This window comes from Ornithorhynchus anatinus, chromosome 3 (assembly GCF_004115215.2).
Source record: "Ornithorhynchus anatinus isolate Pmale09 chromosome 3, mOrnAna1.pri.v4, whole genome shotgun sequence".
NCBI lineage: Eukaryota > Metazoa > Chordata > Mammalia > Monotremata > Ornithorhynchidae > Ornithorhynchus > Ornithorhynchus anatinus.
This window is the reverse complement of record NC_041730.1, coordinates 43,657,961-43,673,241: the sequence shown is the minus strand read 5'-3', so window position 1 is coordinate 43,673,241 and position 15,281 is coordinate 43,657,961. Positions and strand designations below refer to the sequence as shown.

The 15,281-nt window shown below is 47.3% G+C and overlaps 2 protein-coding genes across 5 annotated transcripts in view; one reads left to right on the top strand and one right to left on the bottom strand.

Moving 5' to 3' along the window:
* IMMP1L (inner mitochondrial membrane peptidase subunit 1) overlaps positions 1-14,763 on the bottom strand; it is a 75,634-nt gene extending 60,871 nt beyond the window's left edge. For all 3 annotated transcript variants that reach the window (XM_029061557.2, XM_029061558.2, XM_029061559.2), the window contains exon 1: positions 14,716-14,763. The gene's annotated coding sequence lies outside the window, so the exon portion shown is untranslated. The remainder of the gene's footprint in view (positions 1-14,715) is intronic.
* Positions 14,764-14,869: 106 nt separating this feature from the next.
* Positions 14,870-15,281, top strand: part of ELP4 (elongator acetyltransferase complex subunit 4) — a 232,733-nt gene continuing 232,321 nt past the window's right edge. For both annotated transcript variants that reach the window (XM_029061294.1, XM_007659227.3), the window contains exon 1: positions 14,870-15,062. In XM_029061294.1, coding sequence (XP_028917127.1) covers positions 14,876-15,062 — 187 coding nt within the window. In that variant the 5' untranslated portion in view covers positions 14,870-14,875. The remainder of the gene's footprint in view (positions 15,063-15,281) is intronic.

The following is a 15,281-nucleotide window of genomic DNA, read 5'->3' as shown; positions in this document are numbered from 1 at the left end:
CATACTAACATCAGTGATATCACGTAGATGCCCATACAATGGTAACATTGAAGAATTTGGGGACAACATACTTTTTTGAATGAGGCTCAGGCCATCAATGGGCTTGTACTATAGGCTGGGGAAAATACAACAAGAGTGGGTAGTCATTTGTCCTGTCCACAGTGATTTTAGTCTAGAGGGGGGGACATATATTACTATGTTTTATTGCTATTTTTCTTGTCTGTCCGTCTCCCCCGATTAGACTGTAAGTCCGTCAGAGGGCAGGGACGGTCTCTATCTGTTACCGATTTGTACATTTCAAGTGCTTAGTACAGTGCTCTACACGTAGTAAGCGCTCAATAAATACTACTGGATGAATAAATACTATTGAATGAATAAAATAATTTACAGATATATACACAAGTACTGTGAGGCTCAGGGTGGTAATGAATATCAAATGCTCAAACAGCACAGATCCAAGTGCATAGATGAGACCGAAGGGAGAGGAAGTCAAGGAAAAGAAAGCTTAATTGAGCAGAGCCTGGGAGTCAGAGGTCCTGGGTTCTAAACTCAGCCCCGCCACTCGTTTGCTGTGTGACCTTGAGCAAATCACTTAACTTTTCTGGGCCTCGGTTACCTCAACAGTGAAATGGGGATTAAGATAATAATAATAATAATAATGTTGGTATTTGTTAAGCGCTTAAACTATGTGCCAAGCACTGTTCTAAGCGCTGGGGTAGATATAGGGGAATCAGGTTGTCCCACGTGGGGCTCACAGTCTTAATCCCCATTTTACAGATGAGGGAACTGAGGCACAGAGAAGTTAAGTGACTTGCCCACAGTCACACACCTGACTGTAAGCCCTGTGTCGGACAGGGACTGAGTCCAACCTGATTTGCTTGTATCTACCCCTGTGCTTAGTACAGTGCCTGATCCAAGGTTAGGCGTTTAACAAATACCGTTTTAAAAAAAAGAGGCCTCTTAAAGAAGATGTAGCTTTAGTAAGGCTTTGAAGGTGGGGAGAGTGATCGTCTGGTGCATATGAAGGGGGAGGGAGTTCCAAGCCAGAAGCAGGATGTGGGAAGCAGGTCGGTGACAAGATAGACCATTGGTGGGTAGCCACTGGAGGTTCTTGAGTAGGGGGGAGCACCAAGCCGACCTCACACACTTCAAATTTATCCTTTCCTGCCTTAACTCTGCCCTCTCCTCCGCCAGGCAGAGCTTCTTCTCCTCCCTCATCGACACCCATGCCCGTCACCCCCGCCGATTGTTCCGGACCTTTAACTCTCTCCTTAGGCCCCCTGTTCCTCCCCCTCCCCCATCTCTCACCCCCAATTATCTGGCCACCTATTTCCTCACGAAAATCAACACGATCAGGTCTGAGCTCCCCAAAGTCACCCCTCCGCCTCTCCCCTCCTCCCCACCAACCCCCTCCCCTACTTTCCCATCCTTCCCTGCAGTATCCTCAGAGGAGATCTCCTCCCTCCTCGCAAGTGCCACCCCCTCCACCTGCGCCTCGGACCCCATTCCCTCTCAACTTCTTAAAACCATCGCCCCTGCCCTCCTACCTTCCTTAACTTCTATTTTTAACCACTCAATCTCCAAGGGCTCCTTCCCCTCTGCCTTCAAACATGCCCACGTCTCCCCCATCCTAAAAAAACCCGCTCTTGACCCCACTTCCCCCTCCAGTTATCGTCCTATCTCCCTACTACCCTTCCTTTCCAAAATCCTAGAACGAGTCGTCTACAATCGATGCTTAGAATTCCTTAACTCCCATTCTCTCCTAGACCCCCTCCAATCTGGCTTCCGTCCCCTCCACTCTACCGAGACTGCTCTCTCTAAAGTCACCCGTGACCTCCTTCTTGCCAAATCCAATGGCTCCTACTCCATTCTAATCCTCCTTGAACTCTCTGCTGCCTTTGACACTGTCGACCATCCCCTCCTCCTCCATACCTTATCTCACCTTGGCTTCACGGACTCTGTCCTCTCCCGGTTCTCCTCTTACCTCTCTGGCTGGTCATTCTCGGTCTCCTTCGCTGGAGCCTCCTCCCCCTCCCATCCTTTAACTGTTGGAGTTCCTCAAGGGTCAGTTCTTGGCCCTCTTCTGTTCTCCATTTACACTCACTCCCTCGGTGGACTCATTCGCTCTCACGGCTTTGACTACCATCTCTACGCAGACGACACGCAGATCTACATCTCCGCCCCTGTCCTCTCCCCCTCCCTTCAGGCTCGCATCTCCTCCTGCCTCCGGGACGTCTCCACCTGGATGTCGGCCCGCCACCTAAAACTCAACATGAGCAAGACTGAGCTCCTCATCTTCCCTCCCAAGCCCGGTCCGCTCCCAGACTTCTCTATCACCGTGGATGGCACGACCATCCTTCCCGTCTCTCGGGCCCGCAATCTCGGTGTCATCCTTGACTCGTCCCTCTCGTTCACCCCACACATCCTATCCGTTACCAAGACCTGCCGGTTTCACCTCTACAATATCGCCAAGATCCGCCCTTTCCTCTCCACCCAAACGGCTACCTTACTGTTACGGGCTCTCGTTATATCCCGGCTAGACTACTGTGTCAGCCTTCTCTCTGACCTCCCTTCCTCCTCTCTCGCCCCGCTCCGGTCTATTCTTCACTCCGCCGGCCGGCTCATCTTCCCGCAGAAACGATCTGGGCATGTCACTCCCCTTCTTAAACAACTCCAGTGGTCAACTCCAGTGGATCGACCTCCGCTCCAAACAAAAACTCCTCACTCTAGGCTTCAAGGCTCTCCATCACCTTGCCCCTTCCTACCTCTCCTCCCTTCTCTCTTTCTACCGCCCACCCCGCACGCTCCGCTCCTCCGCCGCCCACCTCCTCACCGTCCCTCAGTCTCACCTATCCCGCCGTCGACCCCTGGGTCACGTCCTCCCGCGGTCCTGGAACGCCCTCCCTCCTCACCTCCGCCAAACTGATTCTCTTTCCCTCTTCAAAACCCTACTTAAAAATCACCTCCTCCAAGAGGCCTTCCCAGACTGAGCTCCTCTTCCCCCTCTACTCCCTCTACCATCCCCCCTTTACCTCTCCGCAGCTAAAGCCTCATTTTCCCCTTTTCCCTCTGCTCCTCCACCTCTCCCTTCCCATCCCCACAGCACTGTACTCGTCCGCTCAACTGTATATATTTTCGTTACCCTATTTATTTTGTTAATGAATTGTACATTGCCTCGATTCTATTTAGTTGCCATTGTTTTTACGAGATGTTCTTCCCCTCGACTCTATTTATTGCCATCGTTCTTGTCTGTCCGTCTCCCCCGATTAGACCGTAAGCCCGTCAAACGGCAGGGACTGTCTTTATCTGTTGCCGACTTGTTCATGCCAAGCGCTTAGTACAGTGCTCTGCACATAGTAAGCGCTCAATAAATACTATTGAATGAATGAATGAATGGGGGAGATATGGCCTGAATTATTTGGTATAAAAATGATCCAGGCAGCAGAGTGACGTATGGACTGCAGTGGAGAGAGACAAGCAGCAGGAAGGTCAGTGAGAAGGCAGAAGCAGTAGTCAAGGTACGATAGGATAAGTGCTTGGATCACTGGAGCAGCACTTTGGATGGAGAAAAGGGCGAATTTTAGCCATACTGTGACGGTAGAATATGTGGGTTGTAGGAGAGACATGAGTGGAAGTGAGAGCTCTGAGTCTGGGCAATCCCCTAGCGTTCACCTGGATTCTAATTCTGACTCTACCTTCTGGAGCTGTGCCTTCAGCGGAGAAGGTTTCTGCCTGAAGAAGCCCCTAGGCACGCAAGTGATCAGACCCAGAGGAATCCAGAAAAATGGGTGACAGATCACAGTGGCTACTAAGGCCAGCGACTATCAAATCATGGCACTACAACAGAGTACCAGCACTATGCTGTGGTCACTTCAACCAGAAATAGGTCCTGGATGTTAAAAACATTTGTCCGCACTTCCTTCTGTGCAGCACCCCTGCTTGTCTTGTTTATTGCAGTCTGTGAGAAAATGAGAATGCATCTGAACTAGTTCGATAATCAATCAGTGGTATTTCTTGAGTGCTTACTGGGTGCTCAGCACTGTAGTAAGCACTCGGAAGAGTACAATACAGAGTTGGTAGACATGTTCCCTGCCCACAAGGAGCTTAGAATTCCTCCGGGCAGAGCTGAGGTTCACGCATCGCTCCCGATGAGAAACTCCATCATTAGCGAGAAGCAACGTTACGTCTACCAAAACCCTAGCACAGATCAAACTGCAAGAAGGGTGCCGTAGACTAAACTCCATTAGGGAAGGGATTATGTTTACTAATTTTAATGAACTCTCCCAAGTGTTTATTATAGTGCTCTGCTTCCAGTAGGGGCTCCATGAATACTACTGATTGATCAACTATTTCCCTTCCTTGCCTATGCACTTTTATCTAGTCGGGGAGCCCCATCGTCTCCCACTTCTCAAGACTCACTGGGAAAGGGGGAGGAGCCGGCTTCCTTCTCCCTACCCAATGGCTCTTTCGCACCATTCCATTTCCCCCATCCCTCTCTTTCCTTTCCTTTGAAACCCACATCATCCGCCTCTACCACAAACTCGTTACTCCAGTCACGGTCATCTACCACCCCCAACTTTCTGAACCACTGTGATCCCTTTCTTATATTCCTTCCCTTTTTCTCCATCCCTGCTGATCCTTGGTTGCTTCAATATCCACATGAATGTTCCCGATAAACCTTCCGCCGCCCAGTTCCTCTCACTCCTCAAAGCCAGTGACCTCCTGCTCCAGCCCACCTCACCCACTCACCAACATGGACAGGCGCTCAATTTCATCCTCTCTACTAAATGTACAATCTCTACCTTCATCGACTCTGAAATTCCTCTATCCAACCACATCATCAACCTGTCTTCTCTCTCATATATCGTTTCTTCTCAAATCTGTCCTGTCCCCCCGAGAGACCTCTGATCTTCTGACCCACACCAATTTTCTCAAGTTGTGCCCCACTTAGTCTCCGTACCCAAACTTCCTCCGCTTGACAAGCAAACTGACGTACTCAACACCACCCTCTCTACTGAACTCAATTCATACTTATTCCCCTATCCTTTCATCGACCTCATACCACTAACCCACAGCCCTGGGTCACCTGCTTCCTTCGCTCCTGTACACGAGCCGCAGAGTGCTGCTGGCAGAAATCCAGCTAACAGGCCGCCTTCATCCACCAGAAATTCATACTCGCCTGCTTTAACTCTGCCCCCACCCCCACCAGCAACCTTATTTCCCCATCTTTATCGACTCCAAAGCCCACTGCCTTCCACAGTTGTTTCAGACTCTTTCCCCAAACCTATGTAAACTATGATTTGCCCAATCCTCAAAAATAGATTGTGAGATTCTATTGAGGAGTTCGACTTTATTTGGGGCTTTTTTCATTAGAGAACTAACTTCAGGGACTCGTACATATCTTAACGTATTCAGCATTCTAATATTTGTGGGCCACAAATGTGTAAGATGGACCATTCCACTTGCATTATAGAATGATCAGAGAGACCTGGTTTAAGTGTGTGAAATTTAAACTCTGGTGACTCTCAGATAATTATCTTTAATTTGATTGACAGGTAAAAGAAACCCTGAAATATAATCTTCTTTCCTTTAAAATTCAGCTATTCATTCTTTATTTTGCTTCTTTTTCTCTCTCCCTTCTGAGTCTTTGTCTCCTTCTCCAAACTACCCCTTTGGCTGGGTATATTTTCTTCCCTCAGACCCTCTTATTTCTGCCAGTCTTTCCCTCCTCTCCATTAACGGATTTCTTTTCCCACCCCTTCAGTTTTTCTCTAATTCTCTTCCCTTTTAGTGTCCATGACTTTTTCCCCTTCTCTCCCTATGACATTTCATTTTAATAACTCCCTAGTCACACCAAAAACAGAAAAAGATATCAAATGGCTTCTTCCCTAATAAGAACAGACTGAACCAAAATCAATATTTCAGATTTGATCAGTTACAAATCCTTTTGGATCAGATGCTAACCTCTCAAGTTGTACCTATTTGAGACGTGCAAATACCTATCAGGACATGAGAAGATTGCCGCCTTATAATGCGAGATGCCTGGAAGATTTATCAACAAAGTAAGTGTTCGATTACACTTTTTAAATCTAAAAATATTTTCTGACAATAACCATTTCTGCACCGAGCATTTTCATGCACCTAGAAGCCCGGAGCATTTGTGGCAATTCTAAAATCAGAGAATGATTGCTAACATCCAAAGTCTGAGGAAAATCCCAATTCACATCCATCATTCTATTCAGAGTTGAAAAACTGTCTTCCCTGAGATTTGGAATTTTTGGTAAGCGCTATAAAACTGAAATTTGAAGATTATAAACCAGTTACCGTTTCCTTTAAGAATAAAGCTGATTGGGGTTAAGCAATATAGTTCCAATGAAAAAGGCTTTAATAAAAGAAAAGGTGTCAGATGTCTCTCCCAAAGCCCTGCACAGACCCGAAATCTGAAGACTAGCCCAGATCCTGCTGTGCCTGGCCCAGCACCGGCTGTAGCTTGGAAAGCACTCCACCCACCACGCTGCGGTCCCCCCTCCCAACCCCCCACCCAAAACCAGAGGTTACTGGGGACCATCTGGACCCAACCAGGTTGGCTTTGTGACAATGCAACCTCATTTGGAGGCTCTCAGTCCTAGTCTAGGTTAGTTCCCTGCCTACATACCCTAAAGTCATTAAAAAAAAAATACCAACAAAAACTAGGTACCAAAATACACTCTTATTGGATATTAGAGGAAATTCCCAATAGGCACCCAATGGTCCTAGCCCCGGCATGTACTTCCACCTGTTTTTGTTCCTTTCAACGTCCCGTCTATGTGTTCCTTCAGCAATCTTTGACCTGGTCTTTCTACTCCTCCATGTTCCTTCCACAGCGAACTCCCTCAGGAGACCTATTCCACCGCTCCTCTCTCCCTTAGTTGTCAAGCTGATACATCCAGGCTCTCTGGCCCCATCAGACCTTCTTAGTCATGGCTCTATCTTTCCCCTTCCCCTCCCGCCTCCCTGGTGCTGTAGACAAACTTTCTGAGCCAATCAACAACTGGGGGGGGGGGGGGGGGGTCACGTCAGAGCCAACAATAGCACACGCATTGGCCTAGATATGGAAGATTTCTAGATCAAGAGCGTGTGTGTGTATCTGTGTGTATGTGTACTGACATGCAGTTCCTGTATTAGAAGTTTCAGTCAAAAATTTCCAGAGAAACACTTTCACTGTTTCTGTTCCCTCTAGAATATAAACGCTTAGTACAGTGCTCTGCACACAGTAAGCGCTCAATAAATACGATCGACTGAATATAGGGAGGCCTAATCCTGAGTCAAGTTATCACGACACAGTAGTTATCCACAAAGTCTTGTTGGTTTGGGGTCTACAATTGAGTTGGGCTAGTCAAAACGATAATCTCACCAATTCTTCTCGTTATCATTATAGTTAATTAAGATGTATTGAGGTTTTAATGATGCGAGAATTATAGACAGCTGTTTGGGCACCGCAGGTCTTGTAACAAACATAATTTAACAAGCAAGGTGGAGTAGAAACCGAAAAAAAAATTTCTGAGTTCTTTTCACAAGCAAACAACTATTAGTGGGAAATCAGTTGCCTCCAAATCCCAAAGCCAAGATTTTGGCAGTCACCTGATCTCAAACCAGTTTAGATAAGACAGACAAAAAGTACTTTACAATGAGAGGACTGATGAGCGCTAATATGTTGTCCGTGTTCCAGCGCTTGCTGAGGCAGATGATCAGCAGTGACACTGAATATGGAAATAATTCATTAATTTTTATAAGAGCTAATTTAGACTACTTCAATTGAAATCTGATGCACATAGGTATTACTTTTCCATTTTTATCTGATTTTAGAATTAGCATATTAAACTAGTTTTAAAATATCAAATATTTGTATTGTTTTGATCATTATAAACATGTTTCAAAAATACAAATTTTTTTAAAAAAAATCATTTTCAGCTAAGTAATTACAGTGACAAGGGAGAAAAAGCCATAAATTATCAAAATGACTTGGAGACCTCATTTATTTTACTGAAATATTTAACTTGAGTAGTAGGTAATAATAATGTTGATATTTGTTAAGCGCTTACTTTGTGCAGAGCACTGTTCTAAGCACTGGGGTAGACACAAGGGAATCAGGTTGTCCCACGTGGGGCTCACAGTCTTAATCCCCATTTTACAGATGAGGGAACTGAGGCACAGAGAAGTTAAGTGACTTGCCCACAGTCACACAGCTGACAAGTGGCGGAGCCGGGATTCGAACCCATGACCTCTGACTCCAAAGCCCGGGCTCTTTCCACTGAGCCACGTCAAAGGGTATTGGAGCCCGGCAAATGGTTTTTAGTAGTTCAAGCTCGAATGCGTCCCATTTTTCGTTTAGTTAACCTCGGTATAAGGACTACTGAAAAGCACGGCAATGTTTGGATAAAATATTATTTGTGTTATTGCAAATTTTTCAATTTTAAGATCTATGCACATATCTCTTGCTCTGTGACATATATATGTATAGGCCTGTATATCTGCACTGAATTCTGCACTTTCCCAATCTTTCAGTCTTAAGATTTAAACATTCTTTCTACTTATCGGTTGAATGTAGACACTACATTTGCAAACTCATCCTGTTCTGGCTCGTACAAAAGGTCAGGAAAATGAAGCCATCTTCTTCGCCATCATAATCCCGGACCCATGCTGTTAGATACTTAGAACATCTCAAGAAGCAAGCTACCTGGCTTCAGCTCACAGTATGTGCACAGCAAGAAGCTGACCATCACATGACTATGAGCCTTACCTAGGCAGGTGACTAAATGGCTAATCTAATTTGGTGACTGTAAAATTTTCATCAGCACGATCTAATATCATCACGTACCCGGAAATGATAAAGCCAAAGCTTTCACACATAGTTGATTCCAGTAAGATTATGAAGAGGAATGACGGTGAGGCGATCTCTAATTCTCCTCAGTGCCTATCCCAGAGCAAAGAATTAATGAGAAGAGCCGGATATACCAAAAGATGTCTGATAAAACACGTTCCTTTTTCCTGATTTTGATCTATTCTTATGTTTCCTGATTTTAAGTCAATATCTGATCCAGAAGGGGACCATTTCAATTCTCACCGTATGTGTATTTGCTGGCCCGTGGCACAGATGGTGATCCTGGTGAGTTTCTAATTTAAATTGCCCATAGAGTGAAATCAACAATCACAGTTATCACTGAGACTCGTTTCTCCTCCTAAGCAGTGTGAGAATTTTTCCATCTGAAGTTCGGACAACTGCGCGAGTGCCTTACGAATATTTTAGGGAAACGAGAGATCTTTAATAAGCAAGTTTGCTGCATTACATTCTTTTATCGTGGACACAAAAATGTCAATAGTATCCATCAGCATCGTGTTAAAAAAACTTCCATTTTTATAATAGCGGACTAAATCAATTGTTATAATTTCCAATAGATGAAGTCAAATAACAAAATGAATGAAACTGTAGACTGTTCAGTATCACTTTCCACCAGCGTTTGGCTTAGATACCTAAGTCTTCACCAAAATAATATGAAAAACTGAGAACCTGTCTTCTACTTCTTTAAGGGCAATGGCAAAAACTGCTTGGAGCCCTCCTGTCATCTTTGTTGTCAGATGTCAGATAAACTAGATATATTTTAAAAGTATTAAATGCTATGTTGTTTTTTTTTTAATTTCTTGAAGGTATCAAAAACTCAAAGTTTCAGGAACTACACATGGGAGCAAAGAAGAAGGTGAAACTGAATCTATCAATCAGAGGTATTTATTGAGAGCTGAGTTGCAGAGCAGTCAGCCAGTTAATCACATTTATTGAGCTCTTACTGTGTGCAGAGCATTGTACCAAACGCTTCGGACAGTACAATATAACAGATACATTCCCTGCCCACAACGAGCTTAGAATCTAGAGGGAGAGACAGACATTACTATTATCAAGTGTCAGCACGTCATTTCCGATTCCTAGCAACTCTATGGATATATTTTCTCCGGAATGTCCTGTCTTCTGCCATAATCCTTAACCTTTCTGACGGTTCTTCCGTTATCGTTGCTATGGTCTCTATTCACCTAGCTGCCGGTGTGCCTCTTCCAGCTTTTCCCCGGACTTTTCCTAGCATTAGTGTCTTCTCCAGAGAATCTGTCCTCCCAGTTACGTGTACAAAATATGCTAATCTAAGTAGAGTCATTTTGTCTTCCAAAGACCACTTTGCCTTAATTTGCTCCAAAATCTATTTGCTTGTGTTTCAGGCAGTCCACGGTGTTCGCAAAAGCCTTCTCCAACACCACATTTCCAAAGAATCGACGTTCTTTCTATCCTGGTTTTTCACTGTTCAGCTTTCGGATCCATACATTGTCACCGGACACACCACAGAATTGACAATTTGTATTTTTGTGGCAACTGTTACATCAGTACATTTCATGACAGACATTAAGATAAATAAATAAATGACTTTATTACTCGCTTGGGAAAGTACAACTCAACTGAGTTGGCAGATTCCCTTCCCACAATGAGCTTACAGTCTGGAGGGGGAGACATTAATATAAACGATTTATAATATACAAATTATAAATAGGTACATAAGTGCTATGGGGTTAAGGGTGGGGTGAATACCAAATACCCAAAGGTCACAGATCCAAGTACATACACAACATAAAAGAGATGATGAAAAACAAGTAAAAAGCAAGAATACCTTTCCACTAAAAACCTTCCAGTGGTTACCCATCGGAAGCAGCATAGTGTAGTGGCTAGAGCACGGGCCTGGAAGTCAGAAGGTCGGGGGTTCTAATCCCGGCTCCGCCACTTGTCTGCTGTGCGACCTCGGGCAAGTCACCTCACTTCTCTGTGCCTCAGTTACCTCATCTGTAAAATGAGGATTGAGCCCATGGGACTGCATCCAACCCAATTTGCTTGTACCCACCCCAGCGCTTAGTACAGTGCCCGACATATAGGAAGCGCTCGACACCAAAATGATTATTATTACCCATTCCTTTCTATTTCAAGCAGAAACCTCTGACCATTGGCTTGAAGTCACTCCATTAGCTCTCAACAGCTCTTCTGTTCCACTGCATGGCATTTTACACTTTGAGTTCCCACCACGTTAACATTTTCACCGTGCTTTCTTCTCGTCTCTATTTTCAATCCTTTACTCAAGCTCTTCCTCCTGCGGCAATTCATGCCCTCTTCCTTCACATCAGATCGCCCTGGTTCTCCCTTTCTTCACAGCCCTCCTGAAAACCCACTTCCTCCTGGAGACATTTTTCAATGATGCTCCACCTTCCCAGGTCACCTCCATCCAGTGCTCTGGCCATTAGCCCTTTATTCACCTCTCTTTAGTATTTAAGTTTACAGTCATTTACACCCATTTATCCTCCCATACTTCTAGAGTCAGTTATAGTTTCCAACTATTTGTGAACAGCTTAGCTCTGTCAATCACCCCCCTTAGATGGCAAACTCTTTGAGGTCAGGGCCTAATTATATCAGTGGGATTTACTGAGCTCTGACTAGGTGCAGAGCACTGTAATAAGCACTTGGGAGAGTACAACACAACAGAATTAGCCGACAAGTTCCCTGCCGTGACGAGTTTACAGTCTAAAAGGGGAGATGGACATTAATATAAGTTATACCCTCCCAGGTCTTTGTCCAGAGCTCTGCACACAAGTAGATGCTTACTAAACACTAGTGATTTCTAGACACACACCCTCCGCGTACCCAAACAGTCTCCAAAAAAGAATTATGCCAAAAAGGTATTATTGCGTCAAATGAATTATCCTTCAGCACAGTCACTTGCTTCTGACAGTGGCAAAACAGTGCTTGGAGGAACAGATTCGTGGAAAGGTGCATCCAATCAATAGAATTCGAGTGCTTACTATGTGTAGAGCACTGTACCGTGTGCACGGAAGAGTACCAAAGGGGTGACAGACACGCTCCCTGCCCACGGCGAGCTTGCAACGTAAAGTATATTTGGGAATGTACCATTTATATGTCTTATTTTCCCTAGAGTAACTACTGAGTCTTCCCTCGATTACCCAAAACTTATTACATCTAAGCACCTTCTTCGCAAACAATGTCTATCTTCAATGCAACGAAATCAGCAACACAAAAATAAAGTACAAAAAGATTGGTAAGTTCCTCAACATTTTCATAGACTCTAAATAACCTCTTAATAGGAGAGACGTTATTTATCAAAAGGAAAATCGGTCCATCATTTGGAAGAATCACATGGAAGCGTCATTATTTTTTTAAAAAAAAAACAACATTTAAAACCAACACAGCTTCATGTTCGTTAGCCTTAGACCCGCTCCTTTCTTCAACTAAAAGTCCACTTTTTAAAACTGGTCATATGGGACGGTTGGCAAGAAAACAATATTCTGAAGAAAGCGGAACTACAAATCATCATTTCTCACGCCTCGTAATTTATACTCTGAAGCAGGTCACAAATGATTTGCACTTTTAAAAAAATCAATTAGGGAAGAGGGCTACAGAGGTGCTTTCCGCTCTTTGCGGCTTTTAATGACAAAGGACAATTAGACGACGCGGTTTGTCAGAATAACGCTTGTCACTCATTGGGCTGGTTATGAAAGTGCTTATCCCAGTGTTCCAGAAACACTAGTGATCGAAAACGTTTCCCGATGGGATCAACAACGCGGCACGGTGCAGCGTGGCTCGTGGAAAGAGCCCCGGCTGGGGAGTCCAGAGGTCGTGGGTTCTAATCCCGACTCCGCCACTTGCCAGCTGTGTGACTCTGGGCAAGTCACTTCCATTCTCTGGGCCTCGGTGACCTCGTCTGTAAAACGGGGATGAAGACTGGGAGCCCCAAGTGGGACGACCTAATAACCTTGTGTCTATCCCAGCGCTTAGAACAGTGCTTGGCACATAGCGCTTAACAAATACCAACATTATCATGTTCATGATTCTCGGCTCCCTCGTCGATGTGGCTGAAACGGGGCCGGGCCCCGAAACCAGTTGTTTCGCTCCGGGATCATCGCCAATCTCGATTCAAAAGCGCAGAGAGCCCGGTCTCCCCGGGACTTTCCGCTCGATCCCTCCATGGAGCCCTTACTCCGTACCCAGCGCTGTACTAAGCGCTGCGGAGAGCACAGTCCTGCAGTTGGGAGACTCCGCCCGCTCACTAAATACGGAGTGCACTCGTGTACAGTCCAGAAGGGGAGGTAGATATTAAGCTCGCTAGAGACTTCGTGCATCTGATCGTGTTGGGTGAGCGCTCCCTGTGCGCAAGGCACTGCGCTGAACGCTTGGGAAAGTCCACTCTAAGCAGCGGCGAGGCTCCGTGAAGAGCCCGGGGTTGGGGGGGGGGGTCAGAGGTCAGGAGTTCTAATCCCCGCTCCGCCACTTGGCAGCTGTGTGACCTTGGGCAAGTCACTTCACTTCTCTGTGCCTCAGTGACCTCATCTGGAAAATGGGGATGAAGACCGTGAGCCCCACGTGGGACAACCTCATCACCTTGTATCCTCTCCAGCACTTAATAATAATGACGGCATTTGTTAAGCGCTTACTATGTGCAAAGCACTGTTCTAAGCGCTGAGGATACAAGATCATCAGGTTGTCCCATGTGGGGCTCACAGTCTTGATCCCCATTTTACAGATGTGGTCACTGAGGCACAGAGAGGTTAAGGGACTCGCCCACAGTCACACAGCTGACAAGTGGCTGAGCCAGGATTGAACCCATGACCTCTGACTCCCAAGCCCGGGCTCTTTCCACTGAGCCACGCTGCTTCTCTGAAGCTTAGAAGAGTGTTTGGCACATAGTAAGCGCTTAACACCTGCCACCATCAATGCGCTGACATCCCTCACATGGGCCACGCGTCAGCTGTGTGACTGTGGGCAGGTCACTTCACTTCTCTGTGCCTCAGTTACCTCATCTGTCAAATGGGGATTAACGGTGAGCCTCACGTGGGACAACCTGATGACCCCGTATCTCCTCCAGCACTTAGAACGGTGCTCTGCACATAGTAAGCGCTGAACACCTGCCATCATCATCATCATCAGCGTGGCTCAGTGGAAAGAGCCCGGGCTTGGGAGTCAGAGGTCATGGGTTCAAATCCCGGCTCTGCCACTTGTCAGCTGGGTGACTGTGGGCAAGTCACTTCTCTGGGCCTCAATGACCTCATCTGTAAAATGGGGATGAAGACTATGAGCCTCATGTGGGACAACCTGATGACCCTGGATCTCCCCCAGCGCTTACAACAGTGCTCTGCACACAGTAAGCGCTGAACACCTGCCATCATCAACGCGCTGACATCCCTCACATGGGCCACGTGTCAGCTGTGTGACTGTGGGCAGGTCACCTGACTTCTCTGGGCCTCAGTGCCCTCATCTGTCAAATGGGGATTAACTGGGAGCCTCCCGTGGGCCAACCTGATGACCCTGGATCTCCCCCAGCGCTTACAACAGTGCTCTGCACACATTAAGCGCTTAGAACAGGGCTCTGCACATAGAAAGCGCTTAACAACAACCAACACTATGAACCAGGGAGCAGAACCAAGCGCGCAAAGGGCTCTGGGAGAGGCTGGGGCAGGCCATTCTCCTTGCCAGGCCCGGGGAAAAGTGGAGGAAAAGTCTTTCCCCCCCCGAGGAGAAGCTGGAAAAAGGGGCGGTTCTCCTCGCCCCTGCCCCGCCGCCACGTCAGGCCTCCGGGGGCTCCTCCTCCGGCGTCTGGGGCCCGGATTCCGGTCGCCATCCCGGCCCGCGCCCTCACTCACCTGGGCCCAACGGACGGGCGGCCTTGGCCCGGCGCCACCTCCCAACAACGCGCCCTGGGATTGGCTGGCGCCGGCGAGACGCCGCCCTCCCATTGGCTGAGGGACGCGGGGCCAAGATGGCGGCGGGGCGGAGCCAAGATGGCGGCGGGGCGGAGCCAAGATGGCGGCCGCAAGGACCGGCCCGGGCGGCGAGGCGGCGGCGTCGTCCACCCCGATGAGCTTCCAGAGGAAAAACCCCCTCGGCGGAGGCGGCGCTAGACTGGTGTCCATCGCGGGGACTCGGCCGTCGGTGCGGAACGGGCAGCTGCTGGTGTCCAGCGGCCTCCCCGCCCTGGACCAGCTCCTAGGTCGGTTGGGGTCGCAGCCCCGGGAAGGGCGGCGGGGGAGAGAGCGACAGGACGGAGCCGGGGACCCTTCCCCATCCGTTGCATCGGAGAAGCGGCGTGGAAAGAGCCCGGGCTGGGGAGGCGGAGGTCATGGGTTCCAATCCCGGCCCTGCTTCTTGTCTGCTCTGTGACTGGGGGGCAAGTCACTTCTCTAGGCCTCAGTTCCCCCATCTGGAAAAT